We start from the raw sequence: 22,109 nt of genomic DNA, 5'->3' as shown, positions 1-22,109 counted from the left end.
CCATCAGCATCTCATTCTTCTGCTTTCTATTCGCCATGGGCTGATTATTTTTAAGGACCCCTGGGAAATGATGCCTTCTGGAATTAAATTGCCCATTGTAAATAAAAACAGCCATCGCCAGGTGATAGAAGGCAGAGAGTTTTGGCATAGTAAGCATTGGTTGCCATGGGTACATTGTGCAGTGACTCTTGTGAATATCTTGTGACTCCAAGATGGCGTCATTACATTATTATTATAGTTTAAACATATATTATGCATTTATTAACCCCTCGGAGCCGTGTGGATTACGGCATGGATAAATGCACTTTTTGGGGTGATATATTACCATGAACATGATTGATTTTACAGCAATCGTAAGTATACACAAATCATCACAGCAGTAAGAAATCTCTTGTGCCAGTAAGATGCTGCAAATTTTACAGCATTTTTTTACAGCCACTTTTTGCCGTCTGGGTCGCCACTCCTCCAACTGTTTATTTTTTGCCAAAGCCAACATATTTGTCCCTCAAATTTCTCCACCTTTTTAAGCACTTCAACTTTTCAAGATTTGCTTCAATCTCTGGCCATGAATTATCTGCCATGTGAGCTTCTTTGTATTTTGATGAAGATGTGTCATACAGATGAACATTTCCTTGGTTAGTCCCTCCTCAACTTGGCCTGTGAGGGCGGGGTTCTAGCAGACCAATCACAGCACTTGCTGTCCACATAAGAATTGCATCATTTGCTAGGTAAAAACTCTGTGGAAATGTGAGGCAGGTAAACCCCAAAATGAAAGAAAAGCTTTTCACTGCATATGCACCAAATGTTAATGTGTTTTACAAATGAAAGGCATTCACTCATTTCTCATACTTTAATTTGATATTTTCTTAAAAAAAAAACAGAAAAAATAAGTGTCCCATGTTAATACATTAATTAACTGTCTCCAAAATAAGAAAACAACTAATGGGATCATATGACATCATACATTTCAAAAAATGTATATTGATTAATAGATAAACAGAATCATAGCTTTAAATTTAAGGTTTAAGGTTCAAATAAGCCCCAACATGGATTTCTGTTGCCACCATGGAAACAAAAATTAACAAAAAATTTTTTTATAAATAAACCGGCTGCATTAGAAGCCTAAAACAAAAATATTGCATTATACTAATATTACTATTTCACCATTCAGCCTCTCCGACAGCCTTAGAGAAAACATAGTCTTTCCCTCCATAACACATGACACCATCTTTCAAGTAAAACTTCCATCGGTTTTTGCTACGATGAATCTGTAAAAAAGATTTTTTATCAGATACACATGTAACACGTTAAAATAGACACAAATCGCAGTCGCACGCCGAAAAAGTTGCTACTGTGCTAAGAGCATGGCTTGATAACTTTGAGGATCCTGCGAAACTGATTTGGAAGCTGACTAAAATGAGACCACCCTCATGTCTCTATGAAACTGTGAAGCTAACATGATGTTAACATGATTTAATATAACTTAAGTCCCTGTATGGCAAACTCCCATTTTGAGTTCAACTCATATACAGTGGCATGAAAAAGCATGTGAACCTTTTGTAATTTCATAGTTTTCTGAATAAATGGGTCATAAAATGTGATCTGATCTTCACCGTAGTCAAGGGTATTGACAAACATAACGTTTCTAATAATTACACAAAAAACTCTATGTGTATCCTTCGTGCTCTTTGCGCGCTGAAATCACCCACAGTCGCAGCTCCGAAAGCACAACTTTCATTGACGCAATGACGTGCACTTGCTAGCCTGTTCCATTTACGTGTTTTCCAAATGCTTAAGAGGAGCCTCGGCTAGCCTCTGAAGGAAGTGAATTGTAAGGACTAGTCCTGCCACGGAAGTATCCTTGACATTGAGAAACAGCCAGAAATTTGTCAATCATCCTCTCATTCAAAACCATTCAAATGTTCTTGTAAATTAACTAGAACCTCATTGTTTTACAAGCACAAAAGGGCATTGGTTTAATTCCCAGGGAACATACCTACTAGGGAATATTTGACTTTCATTTTGTATTTTGATGTTTTAAATATGTAAGACTTGGACTGGTTAGCATGGCCTAGTTATAGTTACAGTACAGGTACAGTAGGTAGTGATGGTGCAGTGGATAAGACACACGCCTTTGGTGTGAGAGACCCAGGTTCAAATCCACTGTGACCAATTTAACCCCTAGTTGCTCCAGAGGCGTGTGACCTCTGATATATATAGCAATTGTAAGTCGCTTTGGATAAAAGCATCAGCTAAATGAATATATTAAATGAAAATGAATAAATAACAGCACTAATTAGCAGCAAAAAGCAGCTTTCTGATGCATTTTTTTCTTTATAGTACAGTACATGGGGTTGAACTTTATTCATTGCTTTCTCACCTTGTCATACTGGCAAACAATGATGTTCTCAGTGTCAAAGATCTCTGGGATATCTTGTTCACTCACATCATCTCCTGAATTCAGTGGATCCTGCAAAACGACAATAGATTTATAAGTATTATAATTTATTTATTCCTTCCTGTCAACTTCCCTTAATTTTTCACCTAATTAAATTATGAGATGTTTTATTTTGAACACTTTTGGGTCATTTTAAAGCATTTTTTTTTATTGGGATGTGCATTTAGTCATTTTTTCATTTCGATTAAACCATAGGTCTGGAAAACAAGTACTCGATTAACTGGGGCGTGGCAATCAAAGGGGCGGGGCGTATATTTAATGGTGAAAATTAAAATATTTGTATTAAAAACACTCAAATAAAACTTAATTTTGAAGAAACTATGACAAAAGAATGAACGCATACTAGATTATTAATGAATGTAATGTTTTTAACAGAAACCTCTTACAGGAAAAGCTGTGTGATGAAGTGAAACTAAAGGGTTAATAAACACAAACTGATGTGCTTTCTATATGACGCAGTCTACATAATATTAAGCCTTTATACAACATAAATCCATTTTGTGCAGATATGCATGCGTGTATAATACAAGACTTAAAGCAACACTAAAGAGTTTTTGCTCTTTGCTCCCCCTACAGGTTAGACGCGTAATTGTTCATTAGCACTGTCGTAAATACTGCAGCATAGCTGGCTCTGATTGGATTGTAGGACTGCCGTAAAGCAAGTTTTGTAGTTTTCACTCGAACTACAGGACCACTACCCGACGGTTGGAAACTTCTTTAGTGCGGTTTTGGCCGATAGAGGGCTGCAAAGCGAATGCGAAAATGCCATTCACCCTGTTTAGAGTGGATGAACCACTGAAACTTTTTTGGAAACGTTATTTTAAGGTAAAAAAAACTCTTTGGTGTTGCTTTAAATTACTGGAGAGAAAGTTTAACTCCCATTGTGTATGTGCACAAAAGCTGTGCGCTTTCAAACACGGCCAGCCAAAGCACAAGCTTCACAATATTAAGCAGCTTCCAGTCTTTTGCTATCATTTGAGCGATTAGCTGTCTCGTGTCATCCTCTCACCTGTTCTCAGTCAAGATGTAATGCTTGTATTGCTCTCTGGTATCTCTTAATGTTTAAATAGGAGATGATATAACTGAACTTGCGACCGCGCTGTACATTTTCATCTGACTTTCAGCTCTCTTGCAGCTCTTGTAACTCTTTCAGGATGGATGATGCTGTGGTTGGCTGTTGAATCGCCAGTTCTGTTTCCAGTATGTTTTCCTTGGAAGTTTGGTCATGGTTTCTCCCAGCGGTTGGTCTTGTATCTGGATCTACCATGGTGACCGTTCTGTTCTTTGATGGCTGGAAGGTCTTGCAGCTTGTCGCTAAGGACATTGAGTTGTAGTGTCAATGGGCCTTCTGGTGCCAGCGCTTGGATGTTACAGTTGAGAACGGATGATGTTTTGAGGGCCTTTCTTTTTGAGGAGGCCTGGTGCTTGTTAAAGGCCTTCTGTGTCAGGTCACACAGCTGATAAATAGACATTGTGTGGGGGCAGGCCATGATCCCTAAATGATGTCTCACAAAAGGGTGTAGATTTCTGAGGAAAAGCTCTTGAAGCTGATCTCCTCCTCCATCTCAGGTTCATTGTGAGCACCAAAATAAGCATGTCGGAGTCGGTTAATGTATGCTTTTGGACTTTTAAGTCGACCCTGTTTGATGTCCAGGGCAGCTATTAGTCCAATTTCAGATTCTGGATCTGAGAATTCTTTATAAGGGCTTGTTTCAGCTGTTGGTAGTCAGGCTGTCGGTCCAGAAAGCGCTTTACTTCTGAACTGGATGTTATCCAGAGCAGGTACAGTCTCTCTTGAATGGTCACATTCACCATGATTTGCAGGAAGTCAATGTCACGCAGGTAGGGTCAACTGCATAGTAGGGTCATACTATTAAAGCAACTATTGCCAATAAACAAAATCAAAGAAAGGAGAGATGAAATGAAAAGCGAAATAAATGAAAGTGTAAGGGGTCCAAGTATGACCCCATCCATCCGTTTGGCCCAACGACGGAATCCAAACAGCATGGTCGAGGATTATAGCGCGTTCGGTCTTTTCCGGTGCTTGCAGATGACGTTTTGGCATTTATGCGATTTTGTATTATTATCTGACTCCAAGATAAATTTAATATAAATCGGATTGATAATGACTTTTAACAGTTGCAGAATTTGGGTGGATGTTTGGTTATTCTGGTTTAGCCCTACTTGTTATTGCATCCGTTCATTCGGCTACTCATGTCGCTTTGGACTCACGCATCGGCCGTTTATTAATATTTAATAATCATGCGGGCCTACGATCACAACCGAATCAGGCTTGGTCGCTGCTAGAGGTTTGACCATATGTTCAGAAGGCCACCTTTTATGCGTGCTCATCTCTGAACATACTTTATTTAGTCCCCATAGAGGTGCAACTTAATTATTACAATATTTATTTCTAACCAGAGTCTCACGACCACTATCATAAAACAAACTGACAGTCTTCTCCAATGATAGCTTTGTATAATCGTGCCATCATTTAATATGCAACTTAGATAGATTAATATTGAAATAACCAGAGGCTGAGGCTCATCTGATTTAGAGTGGTCAGACAACATTTACTTGTTACTCTAAACAGGAAATTAGGCTCCACGCATCTAATTTAACTTAATCTAACGCCAAGTGCTAGTCGGATCTCCAAAATCCTTCGCTGATGTACTACTATGCCATCTAGTCTGGGATTTTAGTCCGGAACTATCATGATTTTCAGACGTTGCGGAAAAAAGGATACATTGTAATTTACTAATCATGTCAATAACTTTCGTAGCCACAGAATAAATCCAAACATAACAATTTATTAACCAGGTAGGTAAAAACATAATTCAGAAGCCAATTTACATTCCAATTCAAATACGAAACAAACAAAAAACCAATGCACACCCGGTACAGAGATGGAAATCTGGTTACAGATTCCTCAAAGTAAAATGAAATACATGATGCTATATCAAAGATACAGCATCATGGGGGTGCATTTCTCGATATTGAAAGTCCCCCTGAACCATTTGACATCTATCCCTTAAATATCCAGAGAGACGAAGCATATAGGAGTCTGGTACTGATTGGTTGTTGTAAAATTCAGGGGTGTTGCCTAATATACATACAGTGGGTGATTGGTCAACATCTCTAAGGCTATGTTTACATTAATGCGTTTATCCTTTAAAACGCGTTACTTTTGCTACGTTTACGCCTTTCATCTACACTACATCACCGTTTTCGACCCTCATAAACGGATTCGTTCGCAAACGCTGAAGACCCTGTTTTAGTTTGAGAACTCAGACGTTGCTCTGAGTGTAAATGAACGTAGACGGAGTCTTATGTAAACGAACAGCTGATGTTAACCTGACAACGCATCATTTTCAAAGCAAAAATTATTTTATTCATGTAAATGTTGGTTTGCAACGGAGGTTTTGCCAAAAATAGTAAACATCTACCAACCAGCTATTATAAACGCTATATCGGATAGTTTTAACATGTATCCTTATAGATAATGTCTGTTTTATATGAATGTTTGAGTATTGTTGGGTTTAATGTATTTATGTTTTGTTTAAATTTAGTTAGCTTACGAAAGATAGACTGTAATTTTAAACGCCATATAGGCGTTGTAAAGGCCAATATGAAGGGAGAATTGTAATGGGTCAGACATTATTTTCCAGTTTAATTTAAGTTTTGTTTGCTACTTTAAAATGAATTTTGTTTCAGATAATTTGTCTCTTAATTTTAATCGATGTTTTGTTGATAAGTTTTGTGAATATAAATGAATAAAAACAATAAACTCAACGTCATTAATATATAATGCTCGTTTAGGCGCTTGCGCTTTTAGCTATTCTGTGTTGCTAGCGGAGGAAGTGCACGGACCTCGCACACTTTTAAAAATTAATGCAATAAGCATTTCTGTAGGCTAAAGCTATACTTCACCTCTTACTATGCTTGATTGAAGTTTGCATTTGCTAAAATTTATTTTTGCTTCAAGTTCGCTGCTGTTTAGTACTGTTCACTTGAATGCTTTCTTTTTAAATCATAAAGACCTTTATGTTTAGTTATAAAATCAAAATTAACCTATTAATCATATTAATATGTTGTAGGGGGAGATAGAACAGTATAAGACTTTCCCAAACACATTTTTATAGGTTCAAAAATAGTGTCTGTTATAGTTGCCAGCAAAGGACCCAGGTATGACTTTTTGTCAATATCGCACACCCCTAGGCTGCGTAAAGGTAAGCTATTTTTAGAGTAATAAGTTATTTTACACTTTTATGCGCATGCCCAGTTACATGATTGGTCATGTTTCATGAGTTTATGGTGGTGTATAGTGTGGATGAAGATTCTTTTTAAAATGCCAGTATAAACGAGGATCGTTTTCATTTTAAAATGCCGTTTTAAAACGCAAATGCTCTAATGTAAACATGGCCTAAGGTAGGAGTTGTCTCCCAACATTAGGTTAAGTTTACTTATTTATTGTCACAGATTAACATTGAATCCTATTGTCATATTAATAAACCCAAATGTACCACTTGCATTAAAACACTTCATATAACACCAAACAAGACCAGTTTCAGATTCTTTGTGCATGTAGAATGTATACAGTTTGCTTTTAGAACATGAGGAGAGGGGGACGAGAAAGTGTGGTAGGGTGTGTGACTCTTCTGTCTCACCCCATGGGGTAACTGTCTTGGGGGGTAGATGTGAATTCTTTAAGAAAGGTTTCAGATGATAATTCAACAGGAATTAGGAAGCGGTTCCCTGTGGATTCAGCCATTTGCTGCTGGCTAACAGGGCTTACAAAAGAAATAAAAAGTGACTGCCCAGTCACTACAGAAAGTTTTCACACACACATACTGAAAAACAGCATTATGCTAATGTAGTGTTACACAATAATGAAAACCTGTTAGCTAAAGGGCGATTTATAGTCGTGCGTAGGTCCTACGGCGTAGCAGCGACGGCGTAGGTTCCGCGTCGGTTTTCATTTATACTTGTGCGTCGCCGTCCGCGTCGACGTGCAAACACACGCGAAACCGCTGGTTGGCAGTAATCACGCGTGTAACCACAGTAGCAGCAGAACTCGTCAAAGAAGAAGAAGCTAAGCAAGTTAACCCACAAACGAAGAAGAAATAGCAACTTGTTGTGTATAATTTGAGAAGACCAGCAATGATGGAAGTAAATAAACAGCGACTTATGTTTCAGTTTTTAGTTAAATCACTCCTCAACTTGGCTCATCTTTGTTTTCACCGTCTCAAACGGAAATACCTATGACGCAGTTTTTCTACCTGACGGGAGGGGTTCTGGTGGACCAATCACAGCGCTTACGGTCCGCGTAGAGCCAACGCGCTGTTAGAAATTTTGTGAGGTGCGCGTCAGGCTACGCAGAGCTACGCACAGGCTACGGATAGCCTACGCTGTAGCTACGCCGTAGGACCTACGCACGACTATAAATCGCCCTTTAGTTTGCAGATGCAGAGTCAAAGTATAGATGAATGGCATTGATCTAACTATACGTTTTTTTAAGGCCTTTACAATGTAGAAAGAGGAGCTTTACTCATATCTACTTTTACGTAACATAACACAACACAACACAGTTTGAGATTCCTTTGTCAGATACAGGTTAAACAATACTGCAATTGGGCTTTTTCCAAGGTAGATGAATTACTTCTGGTACAGTTTACAAATGCTACTTATCTGAGATTACTTCGTCAGGATAGACTTAGGCATTAATTAATACAAAATTTGGTTTTTCATTGCCAAATCATATTAACCTTACACTGATACCATTATATGCCAAAGTATGATAAGACTTTTTCAATCACAGTAGAGATACCAGTTCAAACTATCATTTTATCTGCACTTAAACAAACTGCCAGTACATACATGTGTATAGCACATTGCATCCTTTTGCTACCCGATTTATCAAACACACACTTAGGTTGACAGTAGTTTAAGCTCATAACTTTTGTTTAATCATGCCCGCATTCTCCACCAAAATATGTAGCAATTTTAAAGGAGGGGCCTACTGGTCATTTTACAATTAGTGAGAGAGCCATTCGCTCACATGACATACATAAGGGTGTGTTAGGCAGGGGTCTTTAAGCTGTGAAGGGGGTCCTAAAGATGTGTCGGACCCAATCAGAGGCCATACTTTTAGAGGGAAAGTTAAACAGCATGTTGGAAGACAGTTTGCATATGAAATTCAATTGGATGTTGAGATGGAAATGTTAAAGAGTTTCATTATATTAATATGATGAAGAGTTTCCAAAACATAATGCATATTATCATTCAAAAAAATCATAAATGGAACACATAGATACTACACATGGTCTAGATATGATCTTATTAAAGTAATACTAAACATTCATTTAAACTAGTTTGGGTTAATATACTGATTTAACAAACACCAAGAACATAATCCATGATGAGATTAGAAATATTTAATTATTATTTGTTTTGACATTTATAAGTGAATACATGCATGAATAAATATAAAGTTTCTCTGTCCGTCTCAGAATCCCCCCTTCATTCTTTTGCAGTCGTAAAACATTTATCTTGATGTGTTGCCATAGTGATCAGAGGCCTGGGTCTGCTTCTGAGTGTTAAAAGCAGTTTGGGGGTAGTGTTAGAGACGCCTGGTCCCTGGCCTGCTGGTCGGGATATGGGTCTTGGTTATATTTACAAATATAAGTATTTATTGTGTGTCTGATCTGGCTTAGTCGTTAAAGTGGATAGATACTATAGATTACAACAGATCCAGGAACTGCAGCCATAGTGAACTTGTGTTCTGATATTGTGCATTTTAAAGCATGCAAAATGAATTGCAGCCCTTAACTTTTTAGAACGCTGATAATAAACAAGATATTGATTCACACTTTAAGTAACTTCAAATCTATATGTGCTGTAATTACCTCTTCCTCCTCTTCCTCTTCCTCCTCATTGGCATTGATCAATCCCAGGAACTCATTCTCTCCAACAAGCCCCAAATCATCATCATCATCATTATCTTCATCTTCAGTGTCTGAGCTGCTGTTAGCAACTCCATCTAGTTGTGTGATGTCCACCAGCTCATTGAAGTTAAGGTCAGTGTGGAGCTCCATCATCTCAAGCTGTTGAAATATCAACAAATTGTCATGGTGAATGGTGCTCTCCATAGAGACTATAAATTATAAAAATGAAAAATTCTAAAAATTATGTGTTTCTAATGTCATAAGGCAGGGAAGAAACTAATTATCCAAATAAATAAATCACATTCTCACTGTGTTTGTCAGTGTTACAGCAATCAAACATAAAGCAGTAATTTTTCAGAGGCAAAGAAAACATCAAATCTATATAAAGTTTTTCAAACACATATATACACAACATGCAAGATATTTCTAGTAAGTACTCTAGTTGTTGTACATGTTTCTAAGCAGCTGAAGGTTATTTACTTGCTCTGCAGGAAACCCAATTTTATTATTTGCAATGTTTCTAGTTGCATCTTAAGAGATTTTGCAACTGTTTACTATGTCTACGTGGATTTTTATAAGTGGAAAATTTTGAAGCCTTATGGCGCATTCACACGGGGCGAAAGCGTTAACGCTTAACGGAAGGTCTGAAGCGTGGCCAACAGCCAATCACTGTGGCCGCAACACAAGCTCCGGTCTTCCATAAACGTAATTGGCTGGCTCTGCCTAGGTTATTTGCATAAGGCGATATGATTGGCTGACGCACGCGCTGCCGCTTGAAAAGTTGAGAAATGTTCAACTTCTGCCGCGAGCAACGGCACTGACCCGGCGCCGACAGATTCACAATTCAGTTCGCCAACGCTTGACGTCACCCATTAAAAGTGAATGGGAAGCGTCAACGCTGACGCCCCGTGTGAATGCGCCATTGGTCTTCATCTTTTCTTTTCTTACCTCATTTGGGTTCAAAACCTAAAAAAATTCTTCATAGCAATGGTAGATGCCACAACAACATTCATAGAATTGCTCAAACATTTTTTTTAATGTCTGGAGTCGTATTTTTGGACAGACTCGAGCGTCACGCCGGAAATAGGAAGATAAGTTGCCCGTCAGTGTGAACTCCTCCCTTCCGTCGTCTGATTGCTCTTTCGCAAGGACTTTTGGGTTGGTAAAGTGCGGAGGCCGGATCAAGGGGGCGCTGACTTTAAAGTCTAAAAATGACAGATGGGACACCCTACGGCAGGGGTGTCCACTCCTGCTCCTGGAGGCAGTGGCGAAGCCAGAAATGTTCAAGTGGGTGGGCCTTTATAAAACAGGGTGGGCAACGCATAGAATGTACATAAATTGGGAGTGTTTACGCCCATGGCCGGCATCTATTTTTTTCCCAATGTAAGTGCGGCTTTTTTCAAAACAGCCAGCAGCTGTCCATTTTTTCCGCGCTGTGGTCTAAAAATATTCAACTCTGGATGAAAAGCTCAGCTTGTCAATGTAAGTTCTCACACGGCCGTCCAATCACAGTGGGTGAAAGGGCAGGACTAATATCACAACAACCAACCGGCTCACAGCTCAAGTATCACAGCAACCAAAGCGCTTGGCTGAAAAAAACAGCTGGCATTTAATTTTGGCGTCCTCCAAGCGTTTTCAGCCGCGTTTAAAAGCTTTGGTGCACGCTACCTAAGCCAAGTTACCTTGATACCATGCAGGCAGCACAATGTTTCAAGGGGAAATTTATAAAACAACTTAAATAACCAACCAGCTTGTCTACAGTATATGGGCAGGTGGGGCTGTGCCTGTTTAATACTGTACAGTCTATGAGCAGTGCCCCACCAAATTATTAATCCACTTGAAAACACAGAACTCAATATAAACTGAATTAGTAACGGAATTAGTTTTTACGTTATTTACGTTGCGTGAACGTAGATCCGAACAATATGTCATTCCTTCTCAGCAAAATGCATGACGTGAAAGCTTCATAGGCTACGACAGATTCAACAGGTAGTGATAAATGGCAGGATTGAGAAAACCGATTCAACAATGACATTATGTGTCCCAAGCTTACCTTTGCGTCTTTGGTTGGCATGCTTGAAGGAGCAGATTCAATATTCAACACACTGGATCTCTCAGGTTCTTTCAAAGGCATTTCTATCATGTCCTGTGCATAACTGGAAGAAAAATCTGAGTGTTGGCCCTGTAGCTGAGGGGTGCAAGGAGAGGATGTGCTCATGTCAAGTGGCTCCGGGCTGAAGTCAATGCCATCAAGAGTGAATTCACTTTGACTCTCTGAAAGTGATGGCAGGGGTTTATCAGACGAGGCTTCAATGTTCAGTGGGCTCGGTGTCCTATCAGACACTGGACACGCAGATGCTGCAGGATGGCAAGCAGTAGACAGTTGCGCCACAATGCCATGAGCGACAGGAGCCGGGTTTGATGTCTGAGCAGGTCGGGTCAGGACGTGCTGAGCCCCTCGTGTGACCATTACAGGAACATTGACTTTGTAGAAATGTCCTTAAATATAGGGAAGAAATAACATTATACATGATAGGTGATCAGACCAATCATAAAACTGATATTATAACGCTATTTGAACACTATACAGGCTGCTGTTACAGTAGCTAACTTACACTAGCTACAATCACCTACTCAACCTGATGTTATTAATGCATACAGATTTTGATTTTTAATGATGGTAACAATAAAAAAAATCGAGACATCCAACTTTGCTGTGACTCTCGATTGCCATTGCTTTGAATTTTATGACCTGTAGGCTTAAATCTGTATTTTGTTTACTTGATTCCGAGTCACTTTTCTTTACATTTAGGCATTCAGCAGACACTTTTCTTCAAAGCGAATTACAAAGATTAGAAAACAATAAAGCGATTTGCCTTAAGGAGGTAAGTTTTCACTATTGTGACACAATACCTTTTGAGAGAAAGAGAGTTAGTTGGGTTTTTTACCAAAAGATAAATGAGAGAGAAATGCGGTCAATATCTGTGTCACTTTCACATCCTAATTGTATTGGATGCATATTGCAGACCTTCGGTCTGCTTTTATCTGAAATCAACATCATTTTTACCTTAATAATAATTTCACAATAATCATTTCTAGTGCAATGGGAGTGCAGACATAGCAAAAGGGTGTGGGGTTTGCGAAGGGTCAATTACTTTAGCTCCTTTACAACTTATCAAGATAGATCAGGGTTTACAGACAGTGGACCTCACTTTAAATGTATTCCTTATGCAGTTTTATTGCATTGTTGCAATGCAGCTTTAAAAAGCAGTGGAGATAATTAAAAAAAGGTCAAACTAATAAATGGAAGTAAAACTAATGACATAAGAGTTATAAAATACATGGTATTATTGCAAATTATTCATAAGTGGTACAGTACTAACTGTAAAAAATTATTGTTTATAGGATTGAATTCATAATATATTTGTAATATAATTGTGTCTTAATAATATGATCATATAGCAGGTACAAACAACTGGCATATCCATACACGTGACATGTCAAACTTGCCAGATCCCAGGTTCCTGCCATCTTGGGTTCCCAACTACATACATTTTAATCCATTTTAAGTATTGGATGTGCATCAAACATGTTATTTCATCTAAAACTTTTAAATACCTCAGTGCTTTATGAGAAAACGATGGTTTCAGGATTAAAACTGGGTTTACTACTCTATGATAGTTTGTCATTCAGCTTGATAAATGACGGGTACCGAACTTCCTGTTTCAGCTTACATGAAAGCTTTGCAATAATACCAAAAGTTTGGCTGCTAACGTTTTGTAGTTTTCTTCCCTAAAACAATGTCAGAACGGTTGTGAAACATCGTCTGGCTTCAGTTGTGTTTATTTTAATGACAGGACTAAAACAACCAGAAACTCAACATTCTTTAAAGAGTCTTTTTAAAAAGCAAGGCCACAAAAATAAAAAATGATGAAAAATATAATAAGCATCTCACCTGAAGCTGTCTGTAAAGTGACACCGGCGGGGATCTGTACTGGATAAGTTATTCCAGGTGGCAGTGAGAATGTGGTAACTGAACTACAGTTGTTCTGAAAGTCAGATTGAGGTACATTGGTCACTTTAATTTTGAATAAAAAGATTGAATTTCTTCAGTTTAGCAGATCACCACACAGAAACATTAAAGAGCATATCTCAGGTTAATTCGAGACTAAAGTCGCAATGAAGTTGAAATGAAAAACTTTAATTGAATAGAAGGCGACATTTTCTTTCACAGTTCTCAAAATCTGCTTTTTGCATCATTTTACATCACAAGAGGGAGTTGTTTGGCAGGCTGTGGCAAACTCCAGCCTTTCAGGACATCGAATCCCGTATGTAGCAATTCTAGTGAGTCTTGGAAGAAGTGTTGTTCATTTTGATAATGATTTAATGAAAGTCATTCATATTATTAATTATTACACGGCTCTCTGGAATGCTTGATTCTGATTGGTCAGTTGAGACATTTGCAGGTTTGTTCTTTTCAAATAATAACCGCTCCAAAGTAATAACGCATAGCCGGTACTACTTGTACGAGTAAAATCGCTCCGCACCAATAAAGATCAATAAAGATTACTGTTTGGCGCCATCTTGTGACAAACACTGGACAACCACGACAAGACACAGACAGCTTACTGAGCCTGAACTTGACAAAATAGAGCATGACAGCTACGAAGCCAAAACACAAAAAAATACAGAATGGGCATCAGTGCCGGTCCTAGATGCTGGGGGGCCCTAAGCAAAGCTTTGTGAGGGGCCCTCTGTCAGTGCATTCAGACCCTTATAGCATAGCACACATACATCTCGGAGACGTCTATTTGATGTCTGCGTTTACATCTGCAAGATGTCTTATTTAAATTGTTTTCTCATCTGCAATACGTCTGTGAGACGTCTCCTAAAAGATGTCATATAGACATATTGAAGATGTCTGCAAGACGTTTTTGATTTAGAATGTATGTAAAGCAGCTCTTTTCCTTTATAAGATGTTTTTACACACCAGATGTATTCCAGATCTCCAGATCTTTACCAGACATCTCACAGACGTACCTGTGCTATCTGGGTAAAACCCAGTCAATGTTGCTGTTAGTTAGTTGTTAACTAACCACATAGTGTATTATCTTATAGCTGTATAATATTCCCATATGCACATTACTTTGAAACCCTGACTGATAAACTTGCTGATTATAACATGAAACATGTATTTGCTGATAAGTTGTTTTGATTTAAAATGTGTTGTGAGAAGCACTAAAAAATTTACCTGATCTAAATGAATGTAATGAATCAAATTAAATTACATATAAATACATACTGTTAATACACAGGGGTTAAATTGGGATTTGTTATGTGGGGGGGGGGGCTCTGTGGGGAGGGGTACTTCGAGGGGTAACATGTTTAATACTGATGACAGCAAAGCCACTGGTGTGTTTCAATGACATTCTGGACCTCTGATAGGATTTGATAAGTTTCAGCTTTAAAGGAGCATTTCGCCCGTAGAAACATTAATCTTTATTGAAAGTGTTACATTTGTAGTCGAAATGTAACATACATTTAGAATTTGGTGCCTATTTGACAGAGAAAAGGGGTGTTTGTAGTCTCATTCCCTCAACAAAGACATTGCACTTCCTTCTTTCAATGATGCAAAATGATGATTTTTACATCATTGAAAGAAGGATGTGCAACACTGAAATCTGTATTTCTCCAGTCTCAGCGGCAACTGAGGAAATGATGCATGACCATTCAAAAACATGACTGGAGTTCTAACTATACAAAGCTTAATGCAAATGGGTGAAGTGTCCCTTTAAAGCTGTCACAGAGGTTGACCCCAAATATTTTAAAAATAGTGTCTGATTTTAAATATTGCAAATCTATGAGATTGACACCCTATATCCATTTGTTGCACATGTCATTATGCACAACTGATCAAACTTTAAAGGAAGTTAAAAGAATCAATCTCCTTGAATAATTCTAGGCATAAGATGCCCAAAAAGACTCAATTAACAAGATAAGGTACAACACACAGTACTGTATCAGCAACATGTCTTAGAAATTAGCCATAGAGATTCCCTATGCTGGTCAGCAGCTACAATCATATAGTTAGGTTTGATTTGTGTAATCAAAATACATTATTTTATTATCTATACAATGAGTTATATCCAGTGTTATCCAGTTAACATACTGTAATTAAACGAGTGACATATACTTTAATCCTTTACAAATTTCAAGTCTTCTATTAAGTTTTCTCGACGTGGGCACCATTCTTACCTCTCTCTCTCTCTCTCTCTCTCTCTCTCTCACTCTCACTCTCACTCTCACTCTCACTCTCACTCTCACTCTCACTCTCACTCTCACTCTCTCTCACTCTCTCTCTCACTCTCACTCTCTCACTCTCTCACTCTCTCTCACTCTCTCACTCTCTCACTCTCTCACTCTCTCACTCTCTCACTCTCTCTCTCTCACTCTCTCTCTCTCTCTCTCTCTCTCTCTCTCTCTCTCGTCAAATTATCCTGCACGAGAGCGCGTTCTTGAAGTTCAAAGGAAAAAGCGCGCGTTTTCGCGGCAATTGTGTCACCCAATTCGCGTCATTTGAATCGCCCCATGCTAAGACGCGTGTCTTAACATTGACTTAATCTGCTCGCGCAAATCCTTTATCTTGTTCCCTTGCTTCACGTTTTTTTCCCTTTATTCTGCTCCAGACGGATAGCTTTGTCTTTGTTTTAAATCAATGGTGGGCATATAATATGCGCATCGTTACCAAATCACTCTTCTGCGTCATGCACGCGGCCGTTTCTAAATTTGAAGGCTGCAACCTCCGGATCATGTCGCATATGCGCGCTGCATACGTCATCAAGCCTGATTTATTTAAGTTAAATAAGCATTTCATTTGCAAGTCATAAGCATAATATAACAATTAACCATTAACTAAGAATAATAGTCAACATTATAATTGTTAATATTCTAAAATACGTTTTTATGACGCATATGCAGCCTACAAATGTGACCTCTGAAGGCTGCAACCTTCGGATTGAGAAACTGCCTGCATGTTGTCCGAGTACATATCAGTGATTTAAGAAATCATTAAGTATTTTTAAAAACCCGCACAAATTCGGAAGTTTGCAAATTATTTAAATTATAGCGTCTTGTTTTCATTAAACATAATAATAATTTTTCTTTGATATAATGGTTTTAAATAATTCTGAGATCAAGGGGGCCCTCTAGTGGTGCGGGGCCCTATGCAAATTGCGTACTTTGCGTATAGGAAAGACCGGCACTGATGGGCATTAAAACTTCTCAAAGACTGGTTAAAAGAGAAAAAATGGAGACAGACAAGTATGAAGCAGAGGATCTTAATAAGGTATTACGATCATTTTATGCATCTGTGCAAAGTTTCGCGGAAGGATAAAAATGTTAATTTAAAACAAATATGCCAATAAAATGTTTCAAATTCATATTCATGTCCGGTTTTTTTCTTATGTGACAAGTAGCAGTGTAATAAGCGGGATAATGTAGAGGCAGCCGGTAGTTATTGGGAAATAAGCCCCTTCAGTGTGATACTCCGCTTCGGGTCCTGATCACACTGTCGGGGCTTATTTCCCGATAACTACCGGCTGCCTCTACATTATCCCTTACTTAATGATTTTTCCTTGCTATCCTTTTTATGGTCACACCTCTTGAATGTTTATTTATATATCTATATCTAGAGCAATGGTAATGTTAAAATCAGCTAGGCATCATCTGTATAAACCAACAGCCACCTTATAACCTGGAATGTGTTCTTGGGGTCATGGGTCATTTGACTGATAAGCCTGTGGTTTCTCACGAGACATTCACTTCTCCCCCATTAGAATTTCTTTGAAGCAGGTCGTTAAATCAGCTCTGGTTTGGTTGAGATGTTAATACCCATCTCTCACTATAGCAGGCTAGTAATATAATAGTATGGCTGTGGTCCATCATCTGATTATGAATAAACATACTAAAATTTTTCTTACCATTTAAAGTGACAGCCCAATCTCTCATTATGTCACTTTTGGTTTAGCACTTTTCAGACGCAGAAGTAAAATGTTATTACAAAAACGACTCTGGAAGTCTCAGTGGCATATCTATAAATACATTTTAAAGAAAATTTAATTTCGACATTGTTTTTCTATACTTTTGAGTCACTGTGTGCTCTAACCTGAGATATGCTCTTTAAATAAAGAAACATTACTGGAGAAGCCCACAAAATTAGGATGCCACCATATGCTGCAGATACACAAGATTTAGAAAAACATCTGTGGATGGTTACTTTTCCTTAAACTAGCCCAAGTTAGTTATCTAGAGGTTGGTTAAAAAATTATTTTTTAATTTGTGATGACATTTAGGTCAGTTGCATAAATAGGCAAGCTGGTCTAATTTAAATCCAAATAGTAAGAATGTGATTAGCCCTAACTAACTGCTAGTTGTTCAGGCAACTACTTACAACAATTCAAACTAGCTGTTTATGTAGTTGGCCCCGGCACTGACCTTTCCATAGCAATCACAGGTTGACATTATCAAGATAAAAGGACTGTCAGACTTGTTTACTTACTGCTTTAGAAGTAAAATTCTGTACATTCTGAGCAGCAGGAATCACAACTGAGAAAAGAGAAAATAATAATATCATTTGTAAGAAAGCATAAGGTTAAATTTATTAGGAGATTTAATTACTTTGGTGTGAGCAAGATTATACTTCAAAATGAGTGTTGAGTGTTAAAGCTAAATCGTCCAAGATTGTGAATGAGGCAAGTAAGATAACTGGTAAGACACAGAGACAATTTTAATAATCTCTATCGAGTTTAAGTCAAGGAAAAGGCTAAGTATTTTCAAATTAAAACATTTTCTTTATAAAAGAGTTGGTCTCCTCAAAAAGCTTTTTTTTGCAAAATGCACACTTTGAATTTGGCGGTTGTTACATAATCAGGGTCGTTTTATATTTGGGACAATATGGCATTTACCTCAATCACAGCTTATCTACTCAGCTCATACACAACCATAGATATGTACACTAGATGTCGCCTTGGCTACGGCAGTTCTTTGGAGCGAATGCGTCAAATAGAGCCGCCATCTTGAAACAGGGGAGCCCCGCATCAGCGTCATTGTAGGCAATGGTGTAAAGTAAATAAAATCACCATAAATCGTCATGAACACGATTTTCTTGGTTTTCTTTTGGTTCGTTTTAACAGTCAGACATGTATTAAGCATTGAATCCAGAAAAAAATGAAAATTTGGATATTATGAAAATCTACTTTTTCTAACTATAATGCATAGTGCTGGTAGGCCTAACATCCATACACGGCACAAAAGTCTGGCATCATCTATGAATTTTGAAGTACAGACGGAGATAGCAGTTTTACTATGACAAGACCCCTGTTCTAAGATGGCGGCGGTTTTGACGTATGCTTAGAACCCCAAGGCGACATCTAGTGTATATATCTATGATACACAACAAGCTGCTGCTACTTTTTCGTTTGTGGGTTTATTGGCCAAGCTGCTTCTTTGGCTGTTGCACTGCTACTGTGGGTTGGACGTGTGGATACTGCCTACTGTCCTAGGGGTGCATGTGTGTTGACCCTGAAGACGCAGAAGTATATATGAAAACCGACGCGGAGCCTACGTAGGATGTACGCAGAACTATAATTGCCCTTAACAGTGCATTTCTTTATGTAACAATCATCAATAATCCCTTCTAAGACTTCATAATCCGCTGTGAAAGCCATTCTGTGTAATCAATCAATGTGTTATGCATTACGTTACGCAAATAATAAGTGCAAAATATTAATATTATAGTATGTTACATACCCTTGCAGTTTCATCAAAGTGTGTTTTAGAAAGAAGTGACACTGAAAAAAGTCTGTGCGCAATTATTCAGGCCATGAAAAACACAGTGTGAATGAATGGCTCCTTAAGGATGTTTAGATTCTAGCATATTATCAAGTCTCACATTCACTTCACTTTTTCATGTCAGTTGTGAAGGCCTTGTGTAGCTAAATGTTTACTGATTTAGATGCATAACCTGCCTTCTGGAATACCCCTGTTTTTGTGATAATGACAACAACACAAACACACAAGGTGTCTTTTCCAAAAAGCATTTTCCAAAAAGTATTTTTCATTGTGTACTAACCAGTGGGCTTGTTGAGAGTTTGTGTGTAGTTCCCTGGCAACTGCAGAACAAAACTGGATGGATTGCTGTCTTTGATTAAACCCTCGACAGCTTTAGACTGCACAACCTTTGACTCCCAGAGCTGAAATATATACACATCAGTGACTGCAGACACAACATATTTAAAATGCAAAGGTCATAATTTCTCATGATTACTGTCTGGTAACACGTAAGCCCTAATTGGACACAACTAAACAACATTTAACTTACAATACTTATTAACACGCATTAAGTCGTAAACACACACACACACACGGAGCATCAGGTAGTTCATTATTATATAAACTAAATAATGGACCCAATATTGAACCTTGAGGTAAACCAACTGATTTTCTAAGTATGAGTGAAGTCTTATTTTCTACAAAAAAACACTTGTCTCTCTGCCATTTCAGTTCATCAGAAATAATGAATAATTTATTTGCATTATGCACTGGAATAAAAGATTGTATTTATATCAGTATTTATGGCAGGGGGCTCCTGCTACAGGGGTGATTCAATACTGCAGTAGTGTGAGGGCAATGAAAAGTTGTGCTAGAGGCTGATAAGAAAAGTTGCGGTTAATACTGGAACTAGTGATCATATCAATGCAGTCAAAAATATTCACATTTACACAGATCCAAGACAACTAAAGCTGGTGTATTACTATGCCAGGACAGTACGTGGCCATTAATGGTGTAACTGTACATGTATTTAAAACAGAACCTTTTTGGCACATGACCTACGGTTCGGTGCACATGTGTATTGAATGCAATTTTTAACCTAACAATTGGATTGTTTTATGTGCAGAACATACTCCAAATCCGAGTTCCCACATGGACATTAATGGGCGGTTTCCCGCACAGAAATTAGACTAGTCCTATAGACTAAAATAAATGTAAGATCTGTCCAAACTGAAAACCACTTGCACTGACATATCTTAAAATACATCAGTGCCCTTTGTTTTGCCTCAAAATGCAAGCAAGTAATGTTTTTAGTAAGGCATGTTTGTTAAAACTAGTTTTATTCCCTAATTAAACCAACACCTAGTCTTGGTTTAAGCTAATCCCTGTCCGGGAAACCACCCCTAAGTGATCAGGAAACCCTGGAGGTGGGACAAACGATACAAGGTTTTGTTTACAGTTGCAAGTTGACATGCAATTTTTATTATTCCCTCATGTTTTATTCTATTTTGGTTTTATTTAAATAAATTAGTATACAGTCAGTGATATAATAAGGCAAGGGGCAAAATTAGTTATAAAGACCAAAATCAGTTTAGTACCAGGCTGTAAACATTATTTGCCTGCTGTAAAGTTGGGCATTTTAACATAGGGGTCTATGGGAATTAACTCCTTTTTGGAGCCAGCCTCTAGTGGCCAGTCGATGAATTGCAGTTTAAGTCACTTGTCGGCTTCATAGATGGAGAGAGATCGGAAGGTTTGCAAATCAAGTATAACACGGAACATATAGGGTCATGTAAAGCCACTAGATGGTACTTAGACACCATGAGTAGATATTACATTAAAGAGACACCTCCAATTATTAACCAATGAAAATATATGCTTGACATACGCGAGTTTCTAATGAAAACATCACGTAGATCCACTGAAATCAGTTGAAATCAATAAGCAATAAAAGGCGTTGTGATAAACATATGCATCAAAAACATGATCATTTCTCTGAGGATCACAAATTTGCTAAAATACAGAATCATCGATGTGGATTTTTAATAAAGATTGTGTGAGAAAAACAGACTTAGGAGAGTTGGACACGATTCACGAACTACGCGTAAAAAACACTACATTCGTTTAGTTTGACAAATTAAGAGAGAACTTTAATAAATATAATCAGAAATAAGTCTGATTACTTTTAAGGGTTAACATTTGTATGAACTACAACAGAGTAATAAGTTTATGGTTAAACAGCTTTATATGCATATTTAAATGATAAAGATACTGTGGTCGTACCTGTCTGAGGTTGTCCAGTACTCGCTCGTCTATTCCTTCATCATAAAACATTTCTCTAACGCTCTCCATCACATCATCAATGATAGACAGATACAACTTCGCCTGAGAAATTCAATTAAACGAGCTATTAAAAAACATCCAACAATAATCACTGTTTTCAAACAGTATAAACTTTAAAAGGTAAATGAAGTGCATGTAGCATTTACTAACCAAAGTATTCGCGTTTGAGAGCATGATGGGCTCACTGAGCATCACACCTGCAAACTGTTGAGCTCAGGTCAACGGATTTCAGTTAGGGACCGTCTAACAATTTCACACACTTTGTTAAATACCTGTCAACGCTGGGATTTGAAAATAAGGCAAAAGATGGGTACACTGCAAAAAATGACTTTCTGACTTACTCTGTGGGCCCTATCTTGCACCCACCGCAATTGACTTCGTCAGTGACGCATGTATCATTCGTATTTTCCCTCCACAGACGCACGTCGGCAAATTAATGAACTTGCGCTCCCTAGGCGGTTCAGCGCAAAAAAGGAGGCGTGTTCTGGCGCAAACCATCCCTGATGCTATTTTGCAGTTTCAAAAAACAATTGCGC

General features: G+C 38.0%; 1 protein-coding gene across 1 annotated transcript; it reads right to left on the bottom strand.

Moving 5' to 3' along the window:
- Nucleotides 1-898: 898 nt before the first annotated feature.
- Nucleotides 899-21,830, bottom strand: gtf2a1l (general transcription factor IIA, 1-like). The gene is made up of 9 exons (XM_065250673.1): nt 21,724-21,830; nt 21,514-21,615; nt 19,532-19,652; nt 17,960-18,006; nt 13,358-13,451; nt 11,456-11,901; nt 9,364-9,561; nt 2,381-2,470; nt 899-1,268 (listed from the first exon to the last, which is right to left on the bottom strand). Exons 1-9 carry the CDS (start codon nt 21,763-21,765, stop codon nt 1,161-1,163), a joined length of 1,248 nt encoding a protein of 415 aa, XP_065106745.1. The 5' UTR covers nt 21,766-21,830; the 3' UTR covers nt 899-1,160.
- Nucleotides 21,831-22,109: the final 279 nt, after the last annotated feature.

This window comes from Paramisgurnus dabryanus, chromosome 20, assembly GCF_030506205.2.
Source record: "Paramisgurnus dabryanus chromosome 20, PD_genome_1.1, whole genome shotgun sequence".
Classification (NCBI taxonomy): domain Eukaryota; kingdom Metazoa; phylum Chordata; class Actinopteri; order Cypriniformes; family Cobitidae; genus Paramisgurnus; species Paramisgurnus dabryanus.
This window is presented reverse-complemented; position numbering and strand designations above follow the sequence as displayed.